Raw genomic sequence first — 25,903 nt, 5'->3', positions numbered from 1 at the left:
ATGCTGAAGACAGACGAGGAGCAAGGCTGAGGCTGAAGCTGAAGACGGATGAGGAGCAAGGCCAAAACTGAAGCTGAAGACTTGGCTGGAGTGGAACAAGGCTGGAGTGGAGCAAGGCTGGAGACTAAAGACTAGAGCCAGGTGAAGACTAGAGCAAGGAGAGCTGAAACGATTCAAAGGAGAAGGACCTGTTTGCTGAGGCAAAACCTGTTTGCATGGCCGGGGTTTAAATACCCGGCTGTGTGACGTCATCAGGAGGCACCGAAAGCCTAGACTCCTGCTGTGGGGAGCTTATAGCTCAGTGAGCGCCATGCTCGCACGCCTAGGAGGAAGACAGGAGTGGCAGCATTTTCCTGCCACTGGGATTGGCAGTTTTCGGCTGGCAGCATCGGGGCGAGTGAAGCCACCAGCGGGACCACCCTGCGAGCAGCGAATGTAACGTAGAGATCCTTTAGGCTGTCTACATTTCTTGGTCAAACATAAAGTGTAATCTGCAATGTAATACCACTTAGAACAGAGCCTGTAATAAGCAGTTAATAAATGCTTTAAATAAATAAATTGCTGATTCTTTTATCTTGAACTGGAGGTGGGAACCAGGAGAGAGAAAGAGGTTCTTCTCAAGAAATAAGAATCTAATTTTGTGGGTAATAATGTTTAGAGTCTTTCATTCAATCAATGACCCACTGTTCTAAATAGCTATAAGACTCAACAACCTTCCATATAAATATTCAAAACTTGTGCACTGTTTGATAGAATGACAACAAGTGAAAATATCATAGAAATCTTTGGCCCAGTGTGCTGTGGCGATCAAAAGAGCAAACAGCATGTTAGGAATTATTAAGAAGGGAATGGCAAATAGAATGGTGGCTGTCATAATGCCTCTGTATCGCTCCATGGTGAGACCATACCTTGAATATTATGTGCAATTCTGGTCACCGCATCTCAAAAAGGTTATAGCTGCACTGGAGAAAGTGCAGAGAAGGGCGACCAAATGATAAGGGGCATGGAAAGGCTGCCCTATGAGGAAAGGCTAAAGAAGTTAGGGCTGTTCAGTTTGGAGAAGAGACGACTGAGGGGGGATATGATAGAAGTCTACAAAATCATGAAAGGACTTGAACAAGTTAATGTAAATCGGTTATTTACTCTCTCAGATAATAGAAGGACCAGGGTGCAGTCCATGAAGTTAGCAAGTAGCTCATTTAAAACAAAATTGAAGAAAATTATTTATTTTTCACTCAGCACATAGTTAAGCTCTGGAATTAATTGCCAGAGGATGTGTTTACAGCAGTTAGTGTAACTGGGTTTAAAAAAGGTTTGGATAAGTTCCTAGAGGATAATTAATAAGCAATAGTAGCTAAATGTTTGGGTACTTGCCAGGTACTTGAGACTTGGATTGGCCACTGTTGGAAACAGGATACTGGGCTTGATGGACCCTTATGTTTTTGTGTATTGTTATTATTATTAATCACCAATTGGCAAACCAAAGCACAAAGCCATAGGAAAAATGAGTGGTGTAATCTTGATTCAGAAAGGGTCCTGGGATTAAAAACTCAAATCCTACCTTCTCAATGACTTTCATAAACAGGTTGCTTTATCATCCCCATTCCTCACTTGGGTAATAAGAAATAACATTATTCTTTCTCTTATTGCCTCTTTGAAAGTTGGCAGGCACCAAAACTAGCATCTAGACATCCTACACTAGATGTACAATATGAGAATAATTTCCAGACAACTCCGTTGAGTGACATGACATATACATGCATATATAACCACACATAGATCTACAATAGTATTTTTTTTATAACCCACACATATCACATACATGCATATTATAAAATACACACATCTCTACCCTATAACATATGCATGTATATAGGCTTACATGTGAATTCATGCAATGTATTGAAAGCAAGTGTTTCAATGCATTGAACACACATTATTTTCATACCTATTTTTAAAAATATATGCATGTATTTTATGTGTGAAAATAAAATAGGACTTACTTGCGTAAAACCTGATTTACGCATGTACGTTGGAATATTTTAAAACATGTGCATGTAATTGAAATTATTAGTTTACCAATTACTCCATCATTTCTCCCAATCCTTCTCAAGGTCATGAAGATCTTCCTGATTCTTCTGCCTGAACTCTTCCAGTTCACCCAGACCTCCCACTCAGCCAGTAATACACAATAAACAAGTCTGATATCAATTATGCAAGATAATTAGCAGGGTAAAATTATGCACGTAAGTTGCCAAATGTATGTGCATGCCTTTTAATATAGCAGCTTATGCACAGAACTATTGGCTCTGCCCTGGAACACCCCTAGACTGCCATTTTTCCATGCATAAATGTGCACATGAAACATAAAGTGCACGAGTACTTTTAATTTTTATATAATAGCAGTTTCGCGAGTACAGGCTATTTACACATGTATATGTTAATTCTTGCACATGTAACTCTTTTGAAAATTCACTTCTATGTTTCTAAAGTAGGAAATTGTAAGCTATGATGGGGTCTTGTTCAGCACAGTTAAACTCTGGAATTCATTGCCAGAGGATATGGTAAAGGCAGTAGTGAAGCTGTTTAAAATAGGATTGGACAAGTTTTTAGAGAAGTCTGTACACTGTTATTAATCAGATAGACTTGAAAAGCCACTAATTATCCCTGGGTGTAAGCAGCATGCAATCTTTCTACTGTTTGGGATCCTGCCAGATACTTGTGACCTGGATTGGCTAGTGCTGGAAACAGGATACTGAACTTGATGGGCCCTTGGTCTGATCTAGTATGGCAATGCTTATATTCTTATGAATGGTTTAAACTAAATCTGAATTTATGCTTTTTAGTACTATATTTCAGCTTTCTTAATCATAGATTAATAAACTATTTGTAATCTTTCCTAGTTAGAATGGGTTCATTCAAATACCCAAAAGGACTGCTGCCACTAAAATCTTTAGAGATCAATAGAAATTAAGGATGTGCATTCATTTGAAATGAATCGGTAAAAGGCAAGAAATGAGACCATTTTTGTTTTATTTGTGGATCCCCAAAATAAATGGAGGGTGTCCATAAATGTAAACCATTTTTTTTGTTTTATTTATCTATTTTTCTCATTCAAATTTATCACACATTGAAAAATGCTGCACTGAGACTGGTAACTATAGCAATCAACCAATTACTATGTGTGGTACCAGATGGGTTGGAGCCGAGGTGGGAGAAGTAGACAAGTAGATAAAGGATCAATGAAAGTGAAGCATTTTTTTAAGTAGCTTATAGCTGGCATCTGGATCAAGTGATGCTGATGTCCTCCCACTGAAAAGTGTGAGTATGTTCAAAGAAATTCTCTGTACTCTGTTGAATTTCAGAGAGAAAGCTTGGAATTTCAGAAGCTCTCTTAGAGTCAAATAAAATCTTTAAAAAATAAGGAGAAGAATTTTGGCATTGGCAAAAGGCTTTTTCTTATCTTCACTGACGTCACAGTGAGAAAGAGACAGAGGCACTGCTTTCTCTCTGTTCACTGTGGCAGGGTAGTGGAATGGAGATAAAGCAACAGCAAACACTGTTTTTTGTGTCTTTCTGACTCTGCACAGTGCAATGCAGGGAAGAGAAGCACAGTCTTTCTAGCCTTCTCAGTTTATTTTCTGACAGGTTTTTTTATATGTGCAAAGGGAATCTGTCAGAAGTGCACACGCATACAGGGCCTGATTTTCGGAGGATTTACGTGTGTAACCGGGCTTGCGTGCACCAGGCCTATTTTCAAAAGGCCCGGTGATGCACGTCCCTGCGCACGCATGTTATAAAGTCAGGTGTACATGTGTGCACGCCGGGTAGTGTGCGCACATGTACGCCCGTGCGCAACCTTTTAAAATCTACCCCACTCTGTATATGTATGTGAGAAAAAAGACAGAGACTAAATTTGTGCTACCCATTAGCAAGCTGCTAACTCTGCTTGGCAAGCTAGCACCTCTTGCTAAGCATTGATTTGAATTAGTCCTATATTTACTAAGCTGTGATAAATTCTGTTTATTGCTTGATATTCCTATATTGCTGTGATGTCGCACCAATATTCACAATATTGCACATTTTTTCTCAAAAAATCCACCCCTATTGAAATTAGCTGCTTAGCATGCTTTTGCATGCATGAAATTTAGTAATACATTAAAAGAAACTAATACATAGGTAATCCTATGCAAATACAATAACACAGCTTGCCTCAAAAAAAGCAAGTCATGTTGTAATAATGCAAACTCAGGAATTATAGATAAAAGAGTCTGGGACATTGGGATGCTAACACACATCCTGAAGTCCCTAGGATGCTTCTTACAGAGCCACATGAACAAAAATGACCCCCTCACCCCAAAGTATAAAATGCCCTCTGGAGGTCTTGGCAGATCCCCACCATCTGTCGAGGTGGCCCTATAGTAAAAAAATAAATAAATAAAACTAAATCCAAATAATGGCATGCAGTGATGCCCCACCCCTTCCGAAACCCTCCCTTGGAATAAACTAACATCCCTAGTTCAACATCCCCCCTCCCCCAGGGGCATCCAACCCCACCCCCAACTTGGACTCCTGCTTCCATAGAATAGAATAGAAGCCAACCAATCCCCAGAAAACAGACCCTGATGGACTAGGAGATGCCCCAAACCCACCCCATGGACTCCATTAATAACCTTAGAAGACATCCCTAGTGGTACCGTGGTGGCCCAGAGTGCCCCCTAGGCTCCTAGCAGGTTAACACTATTTTCAAAATGGCACCAATTGGCCTTTGCCCCATGACATGATGAGGGAAAGGCTAATCAGTGACGTTTTGGATAATGACATTCAATGGCCCAAAGTTAGGGAGCGCTCCGAGCTGCCTTTGGACCACCAGGGATGTCTTCTAAAGGTATGGGGGGGTGTATGGGGTGGGGGTTCAGGGCCCCCTTAGCCCATCAAGCTTTACTTTCTATGTAAGGGGGAAGGGGGTGGGAGGGGCTATTAGATATAAGGGATTATATTCTATGGAAGGGTATTATAGGATGGGACCAGGAGGCTGGGTGATTGGGAAGCTTTGAACCAGAGGAGGAGTTTATTTTGTTTAAAGGGGAGGAGTTTTGGGAAGGGGCAGGGCATCACCACACACCATTGTGTGATTTATTTATTTATTTGTTTGTTTTGACATTAGGGCCACCTCAAAAGGCAGCAGGAGGGTGGGAAGTGGTTTGCCAAGATACATGGGGAGCATTTAACACTGAGAGGGGGAGCATTTTTTGGCTACGTGGCCCTTTAACATGATAGTTGTCCTGACTGAAGTGAGCTGCCATTGTGCATTTTTTTGACATTCTGCAACAATAATTTTTAGCATGGTTTTTTCCATGATAAAATATATTGCTGCAAAACCACCATGATATTTTCCTGGGAGGGGAGGAAAGGGGAGCAGGAATTGGCAGCAGATAGAAAAATAGCAGGAGCAGAGATTGGGTGTTCCTGCAGAAGCAACCCAGCTTATTTGAAGCACAAGCAGCAGTAGTAATCAGAAAAAAGGGAGTCCTGCCTATAAACTTAAGAAACCTTTTTAGCTGCAGAAAGCCAGGATTGGAAGCCAGCTCAAGCAATAAAAAAATAAAATTGAGAGAGCATGTGCCACCACAACCTGTTCTTTTCCTCCTTACTTTGGAGCAGGGACAAAAGGTGGGAAAGCCATCCGAGGCTGACATTAGCAGGACTTGGAAAAGGACCGGAGCAGCAAAAGTGCAACACCCAAATCCAGTTGCACACTCCTCCTTGATTACTGCTTCTGAAGTAATGGTGGCAGTATTTTCAAAAACTGATTCCCTGAATCAGAAGAGCTAGTAGTCAAAGAGAATTTGGGAGCTTTAGTCAGTAGCATTTTACATAATACTGGTAGCAGAAAAAGACCAAACGGTCCATCCAGTCTGCCCAGCAAGTTTCTTATAGTAGTAACTGCCATTCCGTGCAAGTTATGCCCCATGTTTCTGTTAAAGGTAGTAACCTCTGCTCTGTGTAGGGTACCCCCATATTTCTGTTAAGGATATTAACTGCTGCTTCTTGCAGTTTACCCCAAGCCTTGCATATTAACAAGGCCATATTTTTTACTGGATGAGGAGTCTTCTTGAGTCTTAGCCTCCAATGAGGAGGTAGGGGAGGTAGATGAGAGCAATCCCCAGGAAGAGTTGGTAGAGAAAATCAATCTGCCTTTACTGGGTTTTCCAGACTTTCCATGTGAGCGTCAGGATGACTGATTGCACCTTGCGTGTCTTTCTGCCACTCTCCCTGCCGTACCCCAGATTCTACACCTTAGGGCTCTTGCTGCTTTGCCCCTTATGCTATACCTTGGGGGTCTTGCTGCCACTCTGCCTTGTTGCCTTGTCCCAGACTCTATACCTTGGGGTGTTCTTGCCACTGGGTGACTGCTCTCATGGTGCCTTGGGGTGTTCATGACATTCTGTGTGCTGTTTTGGCCCTCTATCATTGTCTTAGGGTTTTCCTGCCACCTTTGTTGCTTTGTTCCCCCTTCATGGTGCCTTAGGATATTCATGCCACTCTTGGTGCCATTTTGCCTTTCTCATGCTGCCTTCAGAGGTACATGTCACAGCTTTGGTGCTCTTTTTTGATACCTTGGGGTATTTTTGCCACTTTTGCTGCTGCTGTGCTCCTCTCATAGTGTCTTGGAGTACTCCTGCCACTTCTGGTACCTTTTTGCCCCTTTCTGGTGCCTTAGTTTAATCATGCCACTTTTGTTGCCATTATGCAACAGTCTTAGTGCCTTGTGGCTCTCTTCCCCCTTGTGATGATGTCTATCCACAAATTTCATTAGAATTAATTTTAAAAACCCAATTTTGGAGTTCAAAATAGGCTGCATTGCTTCCCCCATTGACATTAATGGAAAATGGAAAACAAATGAAATGAATAAACAAAAAAATGTTTTCTTTGGAACAAACTAAACAAATGGAGATGACCTACAAAACGAATTATCAAACACAAATGAAAATGTTGCCTCTGCATATCCCTAATGGTTGTTTTCTTAGGTTAATGAAGTATGAGCCAGGCATTAGAAAAGTGACATACCGAAGGTGACTCTGACCTGCACCTCACATTCTGATCCAACTTTTGCATTATTTTTCATTTTTACTGGTGGATTCTTCATTAGAAAACCCTCCTGCTCCAACTTGGGTGGCTTCTGACTGATAAAGCAACGGCTAAGTGGATCTCTCCCTCCTTCCCCTCCCAACCAGAGTCTAAGAGCTGACAGCTGCACTCTGTTACTGGCTGCACTAAACATCACTCTGATTAACTTCAGCCGCTAATGGAAAGCAGACTTCAGGCTGCAGGGTCGACTGGGTATAGTATGGCTCTGATGCCATTAACCCTGCTCTGGATGTGAAAGTTGAACTTTAGGATAAACAATAACCTGGCATGCTAGTCCTGTCAGCCAGCAGCACTCCATACCTGAACTGTTACTCTTCTTGTTGACAGATGCAGCAGAAGGACGGTATTTAAAGCTTTTGAGGTAGGCTCAGGTTATTTCTCCTACATAGGAGGCGGGAGCAGGGGGGGGGGGGGGGGGGGTAGGCAGTCTCTGAAAAAAAAAAAGGTTCCATTTCCATTTGGAAAAATATTAAAAACAAAGTAGTTTGAGAAAGATGAATATCCCTAATGGCACAAGGGCAGCCTACTTCAGGTCATACTATTGTTTAAGAACAATTAAAAACAAGTAAAGTATAATTGAAGCAAATTGCTTACCACTGTAAATCACCGGCATGCCTGATCTGTTATTCAATGTGATTTTTATCTTTTAAAATGAGGAATTAGTAACATATCTACCACGAGCATTTATTGTTTTGAAAACTGTGCATGAAATGTTTTCTAAACAGGAAAATATCACTTTAAACTGCTGATCTCATTACCTCAACTCTTGGGATGCGTACTTCTTTGTCTAAAGAGGAATTTTCAAAGTCACTGATGAATTCTAGACAATGTTGTGTTAGATGAAAACCTACCTGAAAGAATAAGTGGAAGAACTTTGCACAATATGTCCATATACGCCTATTTCAAATAAATGTGTTTTCTTTCTAAACTTGATTTAAAAAAAAAAAAGTCTTCAGCAGGAAATAAACCATGAAACTTCCAACAAACAGAGATGAAACTCCTGAAAGTCTGCCTCAATTTGGGTTTGAGAAGATGTGAAAACTTCCTTTACAAACCAGAATTGGTTTTCTTCTATAAATATTGTGCACAAGTCAAATTTTCAAATATCTGCTTTTAAAAGTATGACCTGCTTTTGGAAACAAGTAAGGGTGATATTTGAAACTACAAATATATAATATAATACAAAGGTTTATTCTGCTTTGTAACTTGAGCAACACTTCTGACCCCTTTAGAGGCTATAGTCTTGTTTTTCCAACTTGTTCATGGAAGGAATCCTGAGCTTGCAGGTTCCAAGGGGTTCATGTTGATAAGGTGGATTTACTGTTCCATCCCACTAATAAAATACAGTGTGTGGGGGATTGAATTGGAAGATTTTCCTCGCTCTATCCTAATAGTGAGGGCACGTCATGCTTGCATATTTTTCAGTGGCTTTCTGAAGTGGTATAAGCAGAAGTGGGAATAACTTCATTTTATTCTTTTCCAGGTACAAATGGTGAACGGTCCGGTACGCCCTCCCCACCAAACTCCCCAGGCGTGCACAATGAGAGCTGCAACATTGCACCTCTCACACCTTCTCAGTCACCTGTAAGTAAAAGAGGCTTGTCGATGTTTCATTTATTTATTCGTTTTTATATACTGATGTTCGTAGGAAACATCACATCGGTTTACAGTAAATATCAAATACACACTTAAAATACTTTGAATTACAAAATTATAATCTTAAGATCATAAAATACATAGAATTCTTAATAAAAAACATCTAAAAACTATAAGAAAAAATTCATAAAATTCATAATGAAAATATCTAAAAAAACAATAAAATAAATTACTAAGTCCAGAAACTTGAACTATAGAGTTAAGAGAATGCTTGTAGAAAGAGCCAAGTTTTCACTCCTTTCTTAAATGTTCTAGAGTTTGGTTCAAGTCTTATGTTTTGTGGTAAGGAGTTCCATAAATGTGGCCCAGCAATGGATAGAGCACTTTCTCTAACAGAGTTAAGATGTGCTGATTTAGGAGATGGAATTGTGCCATAATGCAGAATAAGAAGGAACCTTGCTATCACAGCTCCATCATAATGGAGCAAAAAAAATGTGGTCTTGAAAGATCTTCATATAGTTGCAGAATCATAAAGGGTGATATACAGAAAAAAAGAGGGGTACTGTACAAAATAATGTAAAATAAAGGTATAAACATAGTAACAGCAAGTAGTGGCATATGAAGGGTCTCCAGCGCCTGAGGGCCAATTCATTTGTGTGCCTCTCCCCCCAAATTTTTCTTGTACTAATGCTTAAGGTCACAGAAAATCAGTGGCATCTCTAGACAGAAAAATTTGGCGGGGAGAAGGGAGCCAAAATGACATTTCCTCATCACACCCACCTCCATAGCATGGCCCCCTGCTTTAAAATTGGCTATTCAAAAAGTCTTAATAAGAAAGTCCAAAGGGTCTTCTGCGTAATTTTAAATAGCTGGCTAGTTTCACACTTCTATAGAAACTACTATTAAAATAATTTGATAGCCTCATTCAACTAATTCTATATGGCTATGAGAGTGAAGTCTGGAATGTATACAGGAAGAAAAACAATGTCAATATAAATCCGCACCTCCAGTTCTGTAACACACTGTACATTCACAGAAATTCACCCAGCAATGGAGCTTGGATATTTCCCTTACAGCTCATAATGCAAAAAGATATTTTTAAATTCTGGTGTCACCTCACAGTAATAGCAGCACAAACACCTTCCACTGCCAGACATATTGGGCCAGATTTTATAACATGCACGCGGGCGTAGATTTGTTCGCGCAACCCGGCGCGAACAAATCTACGCCTGATTTTATAACATGCGCGCGGCTGGGTCGGCGCGCGCAGGGGGGTGCACTATTGTGCAACCTGCGTGCGCTGAGCCGAGCAGCCTGCCTCCGTTCCCTCCAAGGCTGCTCCAATATACTCAGAGGGAGCTTTCCTTCCGCCCCCCCCCCCTCCCCCCGCACCTTCCCCTCCCTTCCCCTATCTAACCCGCCCTCCAGTCATAACTAACCCCCCCCCCCCCCGGTGGCTGTTCCGGAGGCCTCGGTCCCGCCCTGGGAACTCCCCCGGGCCGGCGCCCCGCCCCCAGAACATCCATTTTTTCAAGCCCCGGGACTTACGTGCATCCAGGGGCTTGCGCATGCCACCGAGCCTATGCAAGATAGGCTCGGCGCACGCAGGGGGAGGCAGGGGGAGGTTTTTGGGGGTTGTGCGTGTATCTTATACGCGCAACCCTTTGAAAATCTACCCCATTGTGAACTAACATGAACCCCGCAAAAACGATATTCAAAACCTATACAGCAAACCTATCATAATGTAACAGTAGTAACACCAAGGACTCAAACAACAAGAACCCTACCTGTGAAAATGTGCAGGTAAATATTACAATGGGTCCTAGAATACCAATACACCACCTACTGAGGAAACAAAACAAACCCGATTGCTATAGATCCCTACGCAGACACTACACACTAGCAGAATCTCTCATCATGGTCACATGCACAGAGCAGAGACAGACCCTCACCAAATACAGAATACAGGATCACAAAATAGACAAAAATTGAAATGGAAGCCCCAAAAAGCCAGATTCTGTGAATGACAATGGAAAAACAGAACCATCACTCCTCCTAAAACAAATAAAATCAAGAAACATATAACGCATCAATTATAATAGTAAAATCATGCTAATAAAAGAATATTTTAAAACTACTGATAAATAGAATAATTTCTATTAATTAAAATCACATACATATTAAACAAATTTCCCAAGCACCAATAAAATATTTCAAAACAGCACTTATATCAAATAACACCCAATAATTAAAACTAATAAGGATTTTAAACAGCCCCTGCTCTCCATACCTGGGAACTCTTGATTTCCAATAACTCTGAGATTGTCGAGGATTAGGAGGTTAGAGGAGTGCACAGACTTTATGCGCTCTCTCTCTCTCTCACATACTCACATGTCCATTCTCTCTCATACATACACTGTCACATACAAACACATACATGCTCTTATACCCACCATAACCTCCCTCTCTCACAGTCACAGACACACTTTCAGGTTCTAAGAACCTCTCTCCCCCCTCCCCGAACACACAAGCTTTTACTCCCCTAGATTCTCTCATACACACACATTCTCACACTCACTGGCTCCCTCACATACACACAAACACACACACCCAGGCAAGCTGGGTGTGTTTCACAGTGAGAACGTTGAATAACAACAACAAATACTTCCAGCTGAAAGTCACCTATATATAAAAAGTAGAATTATTTTATTTTTTTACTCATAATTAAATATTAAATGAAAACAGTAAACACATATATGATTATCCTGACAATCATATAAATGGTAACCTCATCCCACTTCTCATTTAGAGTATATTATTGATCTATGTAACCGTAAATATTGGCACACTATGGATAACCTAGAAACCAAACCTATTTGTGCCTAAATGTAAACCGTTGTGATGGTACATTACTAAACGACGGTATAGAAAAGTTTTTAAATAAATAAATAAATAAATAAGCTCCCAGTCATTCTCACTCTCTCTCTCTCACACACACACACACACACACACACACAGATCCCCAGACAGGCTCCCATTCATTTTCACACCACTCCCTCCCCACCCCCCCAGGCAGGCACCAATTCATTCTCACATACACACACCCCTACACACACAGGCAGGCACCTATTCTCACATAGACAGACCCCAGGATGACACCCATTCGTTCTCATACACATTCACACCCTCAGGCAGGCACCCATGCATTCACACACATACACCCCCAAGCAGACTCCCATTCATACACATGCACACACTAAAGGAAGACCCCCTTTCTTTCTTTTGCCAGCAACCTCGAAGCCTCTCTCATTCCTCTGCTGCCACTGTCACTACTGCCGCGTGGCTATTGGGGAGGTACCAATGGCTGCTACTGGCACTGAAGCCTGTTCTGCTGCCTCCTCTGTGCAGGCCCCGTGTGCTTCCACTTCCTCCATGCTGATCTCATACATTGTGAGATCGGCATAGAGAAAGTGCTACTCTTGCACATTCCCAAAGATAACATATGCCAATCACTAAAAATTATTATTATTTTTTTACCTTTGCTGTCTGATCTTAGTTTTCTAATCGGTTGGTCACAGGCTTTTTTTTCCACCTTCCCTTTCTTGTTTTTTTTGCCAATTCCTTTTTTCTATTTCTTTTCTCTCCATCTATTTTTTTCCCTCAAACACACACTCAGATTCTCATTCTCACATGCTTTCTCTCTCACACATACACACACACAGGCACAGGCTCTCACACTCACATGTTGTCTCACACATACACAACTCTCACTCTCACATGCTCTCTCTCATACATACATGCATACACACTGTCTCTCTTGCACATGCTGTCTCACTCTCACCCATGCAGAGGCTCTCTCACTCCCACATGCTGTCTTGCTCAAGCACAGGTTCTCACTGTCACATGCTGTCTCTCTCTCACACATACAGAGGCTCTCACATGCTAACTCTCCAAACATTCAGACTCTCACTCCCACACATAGTCTTTCAACTCACTCTCACACACACACAATCTCTCAACTCACTCTCATACGCACACACTCTACAGGCCCTCAGCCTCTCTCTTGCCTCTGGTCCTCCTCTTTGTGGGTAGCTGTTGGATGGGCTCTGCGGCGCCCCTGATTTTCTCGGGCCACCGCGATATGGGATGTGCAGTGGCTCTGCTGCTAGGCCCCCTCTTCTCGGGCCGCCGCAACATGGGATTTGGGGTGGCCCTGCCACTGGGTCTCCTCTTCTTCTCAGACTGCTGTGACAACCCATAATCGCTGCTCCTCTTCTATATGCGGCCAATGCTCCTGCTCCATCCTGCCTGTGTGGCTCCAGCAACATTTTTCTTCCAGGGCCGTGCAGGCAGGAAGGAGAAGGAGCACCTGCAGGTTTGGATGTGACCCTTTTTTTTCGAGCCATAGTGAGATGAGCTCCACCACGGCCCCGCCGATCTTCCTGCTATGTGCTTCCAGCACACAGCACAGCAGTAGTTCTCTGCTCATCCGCCAGTGGGATGAGGTCCACCGGCGGTGGCATGGGCCTCCATGTTGGCCATCAGCACCCCCCCTATGGCCATGTACCTGGGGGCATTGGCCCCCTCCCTCCCCCCTCGGTATCCACTGATAGCAAGAGTGGAGAAGCCTCACATGCCAAAGTGCAAATGTAAAGAAAGAAATGTGAGGAAATAATTTAAATCGAAAAATAATATTTTTGATGATCCGGTGCAATCAAGAGATTTCCAAAGGTGAAATTTAAAGTAACATCTTTCTTAGTTTCATGCTGATATTATCACTGTATCAGTTATAGAATTCTTAAGCCTTCAAGTCCCCTTTTAAGCATTAAAGTTCCCCGACCAGGCCATGTTTCACCAGTCGGCCTCTTTGGGAGGGACATCACTGTAAATCAAACAAAACAAGATGAATCTTACTCTAAAGGTACAATGAAAAACATAAATTATTATTTAAACTGTGCAGATTTAAGAAGCATTGTGTTATACGAGCACCTTTGAATATAGTACAAAACAAACAAATACGTACCTAGGATACGTATCTGCTTATAGCCCAGTGAAATATATAGTTCAGTGATATACAAAGAACAGCTCCTCAGCGGAGGGTTAAAGGGAACTCCGAAAACAGCGCAAAAAGAATCACATGACTAGGGGTAGCCAATCAGAAATAGGTGAATCAATCCCTATCTAAGAGCAGCTTAGATACTAGAGATATAACTAGTACAAAGGCAGGGAACTGAAAAAATGGCGCGAAGAGACACATGGCTTAGGGGAGTCAATCATGATAAGCTGTTGCGGTCCCGGGCCGTGCCCCGGTTCCTCCAACTACCTCGGGGGCGGCCCGGGCCGTTTCAAGCCTTCCCCGGCCGTTTCCAGCATTCCCCGGGCCTGCAAGCCCTCCAGCGCGTCTCTCCCTCCTCGGGAAAGACGCCGATGCTCCGGCACGGCTGGCCCTGCCCCTGATGCGCGCGCGGGGAGGAGCCCCATTTAAAGGGGCCAGCGCGGGAAAACCTCTCCCGGGCTGAAGATGACGTCAGACGCCCTCAGGGTATAAGTACCCTGCAGCTAGATCTCTCCTGTGCCTTGCAACAAGGTTCCTGGTCTTCGGCCTGCCGTTGCTGTGTTCTGGTTTGCTCTTCATCCTGCTTCTGTTCTGCCCTCCTCGCTGGATTGATTCTTCTGGAGACCGACCCCTGGACTGGCTTTGAACCGCTCTCTGGACACCGACCCCTGGACTGGCTGCGGACCACTCTTGGACTCAGACTCCTGGACCGACTTTTGGATTACCTACGACCTGCTGGAGGCGCCAGCCGTCTGGAACCCATGACCTGCAGGAGGCGCCTGCATCCGGACCATCTTCCGCCTTCAGGGAGTCGCCTAAGTCCCAGCGGCCATGTCCCTATGGGCTCCTCCTGGGGGACTTCGGCTTCCAGGGTGAATCTCCAAAAGTCCCAGCGGCTGGACTTCTAAGGGCTCCTCCCGGGGGAGTGCCAGTCTCCAGGGTGAAGATTCTTCTATCACCAGGGCCCGATGTCGGCCATCCTCCCAGTGGGTACAGAGTCCTTGGTCGCATAGGACTCCACCGTGGTCCAGTATCTCAGCTTGCTCCGGGTCTCTGAACCGCCTCCTGGTTGGGACACTTGCTGTGGACCCCACAGCACTCCATCCTCTGTCCTAACCGGCCCAAGGGTCCACGAACATAACATAAGCAGTTCAAACGTTTCAGAGATTACTCCTTGCATTGATAGGATTACATAGAGCATCTTAGATACTGGACATATAAATTGAACAAAGGCAGAGAATTGAAAAAATGGCATGAAGAATCAATTGACTTAGTAGAGCCCATCATAACAAGCATTTCAAACATTTCCCCTTGCATTGATAGAATTATATAGACCCACTATAGAGCAGAATGTAAAGTCACAGGACTAGAAATAAACAGAACATGGTGAACTAATACCTAACAGGGATACCTTAGACCTTCTTAGACATCAGGGTAGACCAAATTAAGAGCAAGGAGTTTAAACAACGGAGCCCAAAGACACGTTGCTTTGGCTAGCCAATTAAAATGCAAACCATTCAATTTCTCCATTAAGTCCTGCTGGATGTAGTGATTGTAATTTGAAAATCCATTGTTCTTTTCTGTATGAGCATACGATCCCTATCCCTACCCTGGGGTCTAGGAGGAACCAAATCAATGGCACAAAAGTGCAGATTTGTGGTCAAATAATTATTTTCGTGCCAATGTGTAGTATTAGGGGCGAATTCAATATGTCGCCGGATGGCGTTACAGTTTTCAAACAGCGGGGTGTCTTCCCTACATACAGTAGATCACAAGGGCATCTAATTACAGTCGAATTACAGTTAATTGAAAACTGCAGTTTATTCAGGAACTTCAAGGAGTGGTGCACAAAAGTAGTAAGAGTCAGGGATAGATCGCATTCATGCATGGCATTTACCACAAGGTTGATGACCAGTAGAAATCTGGGGTGAATTATCCTCTGTGTTGAAATCAGAGGACACAAGAGTATCTCTGAAATCAGAGGACACAAGAGTATCTCTTAAATTGCAAAATGTGGTAAATCTTCAAAGCAATTAAGAGGAGTAAGCACTAACTAGGGGGAACGTATGGATTTGCAGATTTGACCCACCAGTGATGAAAACGATAGTACACATGTGAGACTTGTCAAAGATTCCTTAGGTTGTTGATGAAGCAATAAGTCCCTATTAACATAGAGAGCGCGTTTATATGCCTGATGTATTACCCTCCGGGTGTATCCTCATTCATAGAATTGCTGACGCATAGATTTGGCTTGAACCAAGAAATTCTGGCGAGAAGAGCATATATGTTTAAGGCAGAAAAACTGTCCTATAGGTATACTGTCAAGAAGAGAGCATGGGTGGTGGCTGTTTCTTATCCTGGATAATGACCAAAACATCCAAAGAGGATATTTGGGAATCACTGATAGAGTAAGTGAATTTTAAATTAGGATTTTGGACATTGAGCAAATCAATGGATTTCAGTACCTAGCCAGATAAAAAAGATATCCTCTATGAATCTCAGCCATGTCACAATCAAGGGCCAGAATGCTGACGTGTAGATAGAACCCTCAAATTTGGCCACATAAAGGTATATAACATGTTCAAAGTGAAAGACACTGATATTTTCAAATGAATAGCTACATAGGGATTCGGGTATTAGCTCTGCAAGAATTATAATCTGAATGAAAGGCAACAAAAGAGGGGCAAAGAGCATCATCAGCTGTGGCATGAACAGCCCAAGATACCATTTTTAAAGATGGCGCCGGCCATCCAGTGCTCCCTCCATGTGACAGGGGCCGGCCAATGGTACGGATACCCTGTCGCATGGTAAGGGCAAAGGGCCATCGGTGCCATTTTGATTAGTGGCAGCCGACGGCCCAGGAGCGGGAGATCGCTCTTGGGACCCCCACTGGACCACGAGGTACCTATAAAAAGTTTTGGGGGGGGGGCATCAGGAGGGTGGGGGAAGCTAAGGGATTAGTTTTAAGGGGTCGGGTGGGTTTTTTGTTTATCGGCTCGGGCGCGGCTGATAAACAAAACCACGATCGGGCCGGACGAAAAAAAACCCCACGATGTGAATCGGAACCGGAATCTGAACCGATTCCGGTTCCGATTCACATCTCTATCACAGACAGTGGGGCATTAACCCCCCCCCCCCCAAGGCACAGAATGCAGAGGAGTGCAAGAAGAGTGGCATCAGCAACCCAAGGCACAGAGTGCAGGGTGAGGCAGCCAAAAGTGGCAGATGCTGAACTAAGAGGCAGGCAGGGCAGGGGAAGCAGGCCAGACCCCAGCAGCACCTACAGTGGTAACAAGATCCCAAGGCATTCAGATAGGGGAGCAGGGGAAGAGAAGATTTTTTTCTTTTCATTTTCGTTTAAAATGCCTTTAGTTTCAGAGCCAAAACATCCCAGTGTAACCCAGAGAGAGGCAAGGCAGCAGGAGCAAGCTGAATAGCAGCAGCAGAATTGACAACAACAGCGCAGCAAGGCGGTGAACCGAGAGAGAGGCAAGCTAGGGAGCAGGCTGGGCACCAATGACTACAAAATCTGAAGGCATTCGGAGAGGCACAGGGGCGGGGAAGTGCTTTCCTGTCTTTTCTTTTTACAAAATGTTTTTGATTTTGGGGGGGGGGGGGCCTTGCCCTGGGACAGTGAGGTGGAACACAATCCCATCTGCTCCACGGTGGCCTGACGCTGATGGGAGATTGGGAGTTGCTGGTCTATGACCTCAATGAGGAAGGGGCCCAGGAGTCAGCTTGTGAGACGGACTTCCCCCTTTCCTGTGGCCTCTGCTGCTGCTTTGAATGAAGGACAGGGTCCCCCCCCCCCCCCTTCCCCCGAGGAGTGTTAGCTTCCAGTGAAACCAAGACATGGGTGATTGGAACAGGCAGCTGCTGTTCCAGTTTCTCACCCAATCCTGCATGTCTAGCTGTTTCCCCCCCTCTTAAAAAAATCATGCTGGTTCTTGGTCAGGGGTCTTCTGCCGTTGATCCTATAGCTGTCGTCATCAATGCTGCTAGGACTGGCCACAGCTCTTGTTGGCACAACCCTCCTTTGAGCAGGCGTCTGTTCTCTCTCATTTCCATGTCTGCCTCTTAATGCCATTCACATGATGCACTTTCTTAAGATACAGATCACTAGTAGGAAAGTTGTTTTATACTGTTAAAATGTATACTCAGTACAGTGAACACTGACTGCTGATTATGTATTCCCTAACTTAGACTCTGTTTTACTACTATTGTCTATGTTACGCAATATACCTTTAGACAGCGAGAACACACACACTGAAAACACAGAGATAGTGAATCTTTCCCAAAGACATGCAATGTGTCAGTTCTTAGCCCTGCTGATATACTATATCACTCTAAAAAAAACGCTTACAGCATCCTTTTACTAGTATCAGTGCAGTGCACAGTGTACTCTAAGCATATGCAGCAGCTCAGCAATATACTGAGCGCACCTTCTCTCAATTCTTTTTTTTACAGCTTTTCTGGAACTGTGAAGCAAGGAGCTTCACAATCATTGTTGACTCTCTGAGTTCAAACACATAACTTATTGAAAATAGTGTCTATTGAAACTTAACTTTTTGTATAACTTTTAACTAAAAACAAAACAAAGAAAGAGACAAGCCCGGAAAGGCTAGTTGAAAACTGCTTGTAAGTGATTAGTCATGCTCCTTTCTCTTCCCCAGCTAGCTCCAGATTGTCTGAGATCCTAAGTAAAAATAAATATATGTATGGCCCTACTGGCCACAAGAAGATGTATTGGTAATAGAAAATAATGGGTCCCATATTTAACCATAGAGACTGCTGCAGAAGAACAAAGAATTGTGCTATTCATTATAATGGAGAATTTTATTGCTAAAGAAGTTCAATAATGGACAAGGGGATTGAGGCCATTAAGCCAAGTGACAATGTGGCCCAGGAAGGGGCCTGGGAAGGGAGTCTTGGGGGGAGGGGGTCTGAGCAACTGGAGCGAGAGCGCGATCCATTGTGGTGTCACAACTGCTAAAAGAGGTTTTAAGAGAGAAGGAAAAGCTGGAATGGTTCAACAAACCTTCAAACAGTTGAGAATCAGGAGTATAAGGTAAAAGAAGGAGACTGAGGAGACTAAAGGCCAGAGAAGAGTGAGAAACGTGAGGAGTTGGATTCTGGAATAAAAGAAAGGAGCTGCAGCGGAGTCTGGCAGGACACAAAAGAGAGTGGTGCTTGTGTGGAGGTCTAGTGCAGGCCTGGGGGAATGCAGCTGCCTACAGAAGGGGGTAAGTCACCTTGGATCCATTTTTTGTGCTGTGGGAGTAATGGGACCGTGAGAAGAGGAATTGAAAAAGACCCATTGGGAAGAAGGAGCTGGTAAAGAGATTTTTGGAGGAGAAATTTGGGAAAGAGACTTTATATTTTTTTCATCTAGGTCCACAGAAGGCTTGAAAAAAAAGTGAGAAGAGTAACTATGAAGAAGTAAGGGGTTAGAGGAGTGTTTACTGTGACTTTTGGAGTTGATCTGTGTTTTTTCTAATTTTTGTGTTCTTTTTTTCATCTGGACTGTGAATTCATCATGTGGTTTATGTTGCTGAACTGGTTCTTTTTGGAAGAAAACTATCTTTATTTTGGAGCACAATTATGGTCTGGATATTGTTTGTTTTCATGGGAGTGTCCTCAGCCCAGTTTGGGCCTTGCAGGTGAACCTGCCCCCTACCCCATGCCAGCTGGCGAGAGTGAGTGTTCCCCCACCCTTGCAGAGCCGGGCCAGTGCTCCCCAGGGCTGGGAAGGTGACCCCTGGTGAAAGTGAGGTTACATATACATTGCCTAAATCTCCCCCCCCCCCCACTTTAATGGCAAGAGTATAAAATGAAACACATTTTTCCTTTGTAACATGTTTTCTTTTCATCGGCAACAAATTGGAAGCAAACACGTTTTCATCATTTTTTCATTTGGTTTTGAAATGAAGGCACAGCCCTACTCCTTGTACAGCAGAGAATTACCCCAGCTGTAGAATCATTTCTAGTCAGCGCTGAGCACAGTCACAATTTTATCACATTTTGCTTTTAGCGATTTTGTCCCAAAAAAAAAAAAAAAAAGGGGCTTTTTTTTTTTCATTTTACTTTTCGTGGCTTTCCGATACACGAAAACACCTTCCCAGCCTTGATCTTCCACTATGGCCACCGCCTCTCCCTCCCTCCCAGTCGTCTGCTGCCGCCATCTCTTACTTTCCAGGCCTTCTCCTTTGTCCTTTTCTGGTGCTGCTCTGCCACTGCAGTCCCCACTACCTTCTCCACCCTCCCTCCTGTGCTCCCATCTGCTGCTGTTGTCTCCTCCTTCCTCCCCAGCCCTCATCTGGAAAGGCCACCAAGAATTTTGCACTGTCTCGGCAATTGCTGGTAATTTTAAATCGATTTTTGATTTATTGCGTGCTATAAAATTGGGTCCATGGCAAGGAGCTTTTGGTCCTCCTAAGAGTCTTCACAGCAACAATGGTGCTGACACCAAAATTCCCCTGCAAAAGCTTGGAGTGTGTTTGGGAAGGTGACTTAGGACACCAGTAGTTTGGGAACAGATTTCAGCAGGATAATAGGGATGTACATTAATTTTAAGTGAATTTGAAAAATGCAATAGTTAAGGGCCAATTGTTTTTTTAGGGGCCCCCCTGAATTAAGCAAATCCTATTCATTTCATTTGGTTAAAAAAAAATCTCCTATCAGACCTACACCTAGGCCCAAGGCTGCGGCCTCACCCAGGGAATAGGCTAAAGCCCAAAGCAGGGGCTGCGGCCTATGCCCGAGCATGATGCTGCATCCTACCCCCAAGCACGACGCTGGAGTCTCAGCCAAGACCCGAGCAAAGGCCTAGGCCCCCCTGAAAACCTTTGCCAAGGTTGGGAAAGTTCCCGACCCTCACTTACCTGATCTGTCGGGGCTCTCACGCCGTGGCTAGATCGGGTCCCAATGCCTGGGCCTCGGCCTAAATTCAGGCCTGATGCTGGAGCCCAGTCCAGAGCCCAGTCCCGACACCTGGGCCTCTGCCCAGGCCCAATGCCAAAGCCCAAATCCTGAAGCCTGAGCCTAAGCCAGAGGGCAGGTACTGATGCCTGGGCCTTAGCCCAGGGTTAGGCCCAGACTGAGAGGCCAGGGAACCCAGGCCTCACTGGAGTCTTCTTTCTTCAAATGACTCTCGGGCCACGCGTTTTCCGCCCCTTACTGAATAAGGGGTAAGAGAAAACGCGCGTCCAGTGGCAGGTTAACAGTGCGCTCTGTCGGAGCGCACTGTACTGTATCGGCCCGAGAGTCATTTGAAGAAAGAAGACTCCAGTGAGGCCTGGGTTCCCTGGCCTCTCAGTCTGGGCCTAACCCTGGGCTAAGGCCCAGGCATCAGTACCTGGCCTCTGGCTTAGGCTCAGGCTCAGGCTTCAGGATTTGGGCTTTGGCATTGGGCCTGTGCCTGGGCAGAGGCCCAGGTGTCGGGACTGGGCTCTGGACTGGGCTCCAGCATTAGGCCTGAATTTAGGCAAATGCATGTTGAGGGCCCTATTAGGTATTCCCGCGCGATTCAGAAAGGAAAATGTGTAGCCAAGCCGCACATTTTACTTTCAGAAATTAGCGCCTACCCAAAGGTAGGCGCTAATTTCTTCGGGCACCGGGAAAGTGCACAGAAAAGCAGTAAAAACTGCTTTTCTGTGCACCCTCTGACTTAATATCATGGCGATATTAAGTCAGAGGTCCCGAAGAGTAAAAAAAGTAAAAAAAATAAAAATAAAAAAAAAATTTGAAGGCCGGCGGCTGTCGGGTCGAAAACCAGACGCTCAATTTTGCCGGCGTCGGTTCTCGAGCCCGTGGCTGTCAGCGGGCTCGAGAACCGACGCCAGCAAAATTGAGCGTTGGCTGTCAAACCTGCTGGGCCTCATTTAAATACTGTATCACGTGCACAGGCGAGTGGCCTGTGCGTGCGCCGGGATTCCCGTGGACTTTACTGAATTGGCCCGTCTGTTCTCTAGGGATGCACTGAGTAAATTAACTCTGACACATCCTCCTCAGTGGAGGGTACCATTTTGCTGTACAGAAGTTCAATTATAATGGCACCATCCTCTGAAGAGCATGCGCCAGAGTTAATTTACTCTGGCACATTCCCAGCGGACAGCGTCACTTGAAGAAGGAAGACAGAAGAAAAGCGACTCCTATGAGGCCTATACTTCTGCCTCCAGGCCCAGGCCTGACCCTGGGAAGGGGCCCTGGCATTGAGCCTGGGCCTGGGCCTGGGCCAAAGTTGAGGGCATTGGGAGGACCCATTTCCTTTTTTTTTTTTTTTGTTGCTTTTAGGTTTATGGTTTTTAATATTTGATTCAATTTTTTTAAAATGAAAGAAACTAAACATTAAATGAAATTCATGGGGGAAAAATCCCCCAAAACAAAAGAGATTTTTTACCCCTGCACATCCCTATAGGATAAATCAAATAGCAATAGCAGCGGTTCAGTTTCTGATGATACCTTGGGGACAGATTTAAAACTTGAACAAAGCTCTGCACAGTTTTCCTTCTGCCTACTGTGCAATTTAAACCTTGAGTGAAAGATGTGGTATTTCAAAATTTCACGATCAAATTGTCCAGCATGTGTGTTTCAGGCCTAGGATAGTTTGTGAAGTATTCATGTGCACACATTAAGGCAAAGCTGTGTTAAGCAACATTTAACCTTGGGGAGCAGGGGGAAGAGGTGTCCTTTTCCAGTTTTCATGGAGCAAAGATTTTTCTTAATTTGCTGCTCGTGGGCTCTTAACCCAGAAGGGACCCGGGCGGTAACTTCTGGTTTGCAGTTAAAACAGGGCAACTTTAAACATAAAAAAAAAAAATTAAGAGAATTAAGCGGCGAAATTTAAAAATAAGCACCAATCTGGGGTGGGGGAAGCCAGCTCCTGACACCGGATCGTTTTCAAGGATCCGGGTGAGGTTCACCCAACCCGGGTTTAAAAGATGCCCAGATCTCTTTTAAAATTAAAAACTGTGTCAAAACAAAGGTTGAGCACATGTCAGAGAGACCTCAGCAGGTGGGCACATATGATTTCAGAGCCCCAAATTGGTCCTAATTACCTCAGTGCCCCAACCTTCATAAATGGGCACTAATGGAGGGGGGATGGTCAGGTGAGGGGAGCTTCAGTACCCTCATCCTGCTTTTTTGAAAGGAATTTGAGGTGTTGAGAGGGCTTAAATGACTCGGAAGATGGGGAATTCTGTCATAAAACACCAGTGAACCCCCAAAGGAAAATTGGGGAAGGAAATTTGTAAAGAAAGTGTTACATTTGATTGTGGTGTCCTGTGAGCTATGTTTCCTATAATTGGAGACTGTGACCTTGAAAAATACCGTGAATCGCTTTCAAAAGTCAAGCAGAACGAGTTGTGAAGAAAATGTGGGTGTAGGAGTCAAATTTTCAAGAAAATCCATCTGCATTTCGTAGCTGTGCTGTGGAAACTTCCTGCCCGTGTGTAAGTAAATGAGCAGAGCTAGTCCCCACCTTTATGTGCGGTTAGAGAGTGCTGTGAAGAGGCTGGTGGAATAACACATCTGAGTTCCCCACTGATCAAGAAATCCAGATCCCATCCAAATTCATAATCAGGCTCAAACATTTCTAAACGTTTATGCCTATAACTCAATGCAATAAAAGTTATTTGAAATTTGGGAACCATTTAAGCTGAGGTCATCCCTAGAGTCCTGATTTCACTGAAGTGTGGCAGTGGAGAAGTCAGACAGACCGTCTGTTTTGGATCAAGCGAGGGAGCAGAAGGTGTCAGGCCTTACAGTATCTCTTCAGAGGCTGCGCTAAAGTGCCAGAAAATCATTCAGGTTCAGCACAGAGAGGCCAGGCACACCACTCTGTGGAAGTTTGGGTGAATGTGAGTTTTTAGAAAGAAGTGTGTCTTTGAAATTGAAATCAAAGGTAAGAAACAGGCTCAGGAAAGTCAGTTACTTGTGTAAACTTTTGGTTGACGCGTGGGAGTGAGTGAGTGAAGTGAGAAAGAGCTTGTTATGAGATGGATTTATTACTAAAATCTCATGCTCGTTGCTTAAATACGTTACGGCTGTAAGGGTTAAATTAACATTTTCCCTGAAAGGAAACTAATCATAAATAAGAGAAGAATTATCTGTGAAAGGGATCACAGGTTCTAGAAGCCAGATTTCTTAATACTGAAACCTAGGTAATAAATAACAGTGTAAATTTGAGACTAATTCTGAATCTCAGAATAATCCTTGATAACAAGAAGGAGAATAATGTGATAACACACTTCAGTAAATAGGTATTTTATTCCTTATAACCAAATGTCAGTAACATCTATCTCTATTTAGAAATTGTCCAAGGAACAAAATTCCATACAGATAATCCAGTGAAGACTTTGCATCATGCGTACATATCGTACATTTCAAAGTATACTGGGAAAGGATAGGAATTTGAAAATCACAGTCCTTGATCATTTATAATATTTGTTGCTGCAGAGCTCTGAGTGGAGAAAAGAGAGAGGGTACAGATTCTCTAATGAATTATTTTTCCCAGTCACTGTCAGGATGAAATTTTGTTTTACTGATGTTTATTTTATGGCACATTTTCAGAGACATCAGCCAAGAGCACAGAGATCTCCTTCCTTCTTTGTGGTGGTAGCCATTGATTTTGGTACAACCTCTAGTGGCTATGCCTTCAGCTTCTCCAAGGACCCGGAGGCAATTCACATGATGAGGTAACTGTTTGGGGATAGTATGCTGGGGTGAGATGCTCATGCTGTGTTTATTTCTCAGGAAGCTAGGGATTCAGGTAGCTAAGTGGCTAAGTCACTGATTTGTGACCGGAAGATGGATGAGCTTTTTTTTTTTTTTTGCTGAGCCTTCCATGCAGTGCAAGTCATACTTAAAAAAAAAAAATCATCACTCATCCAGATGTACAACTCAGGCTCTGTTAGCCCTATTGACCTCAATAACATCTGAAGAAAAACATTAAGTACAAAATGTTCTAAACAGTTTTTCTTATTTTGTATACCGTATGTGAGGGAAATGCTTAGTGCATCTGGGCCAAAATGGGGCAAACTTACACGGTATAACTTTGGTACCACAATAAAAGAATGAAAATAAGAGTTTTAATGAGGGAGTAAGTACTCATATATTACTATTGTAATGAGGACTTTGCACGTGCTAACTTGCTGGTGCTAAGGTAAAACTGCACCTGTAATATGGCGGCGACGCAGAGAGCTTGGGCGAGTGAATTCGCATCACACAGACTGTATAGTGTTCTGAAATCTCCCATACGTAGTGCTAGCCACCGAAATGTGCTTGTGCTCTACCGGGATGCCACAGAGTTGCTTTGTGTTGCCACAGCAAGTCCCTGCAGAGTAACCACCTGACTTCAGCTCGCAAGGAGTAAAGGAGTCAATCCCGATTCTTTAAACTCCGCTTTCAGGAAGTGTCTTAGTATAAAAACTTCTCAAGCAGGAGCTGAAAAATCAGGCCTGCCTTACTTGTCCCTTATTGCCTTGAGCCAAGAAGACATCACAATCCGTCCTCAGGTAAAGATCCTTCTCATTAACAAGAGACAATGGGATATGGGCCATGCCAGAAACAGCAGTAAAGGTGAGAGGGGAAGAAGAAGAAAGGATAGAGAGGGGATAGGGAAGAACAGGAGCAACGAGGAGATAAACAGCCAGCAAGAAGAGGCAAAAGAGACAGAGAAAGGGGGGGCAAAGAGAGAATGAGGAAAGTACAGGGGGCATCAAGAGGACAAAAAGGCACTTAAAAAAAGGAGGCTAGATATCCAGTGAAAGTGGGGGCAAAAGGCCAATGAATTGGAGGCCAAAAATGTAAGGAAGGTGAAAGAGAGGGACAGTGAATAGATACAGCGGTAAGAAGGGAAAAAGTAGGCACGGCTGAGCCACGCCATACTCATACTGCATCATCTATGAGGGGGCACCACGTACTGTAACATTCACTACACTCTGCAGAAATGTTTAAAGTCACGTGTTTTTAAAGACATTTCTGAAAGGGTATCCTAATTTTTAACGTTAGCATGTTTTTGATGTTTGTGATATGATAATGATTATTTATGTTTTATAAGCTGTAAGCCGCACAGATCAACAGCATTTGGATGTAGCGGAT

The 25,903-nt window shown here is 43.8% G+C and overlaps 1 protein-coding gene across 3 annotated transcripts in view; it reads left to right on the top strand.

Annotated features, from left to right (window-relative positions):
- Positions 1 to 25,903, top strand: part of HSPA12B (heat shock protein family A (Hsp70) member 12B) — a 239,122-nt gene that overhangs the window by 91,410 nt on the left and 121,809 nt on the right. Inside the window, exons 1-3 of one of the 3 annotated variants that reach the window (XM_029594225.1) lie at positions 7,492 to 7,513; positions 8,636 to 8,736; positions 24,374 to 24,498. In XM_029594225.1, the coding sequence (XP_029450085.1) occupies positions 24,491 to 24,498 (8 nt within the window). In that variant the 5' untranslated portion in view covers positions 7,492 to 7,513; positions 8,636 to 8,736; positions 24,374 to 24,490. Of the gene's footprint in view, positions 1 to 7,491; positions 7,514 to 8,635; positions 8,737 to 24,373; positions 24,499 to 25,903 lie in introns of those variants that run through there. The other 2 variants (XM_029594206.1, XM_029594216.1) reach the window with 2 other exon arrangements.

Source organism: Rhinatrema bivittatum, chromosome 1 (genome assembly GCF_901001135.1).
Source record: "Rhinatrema bivittatum chromosome 1, aRhiBiv1.1, whole genome shotgun sequence".
NCBI lineage: Eukaryota > Metazoa > Chordata > Amphibia > Gymnophiona > Rhinatrematidae > Rhinatrema > Rhinatrema bivittatum.
The sequence above is the reverse complement of the archived record's forward strand: the minus strand, read 5'-3'. Positions and strand labels throughout refer to the sequence as shown.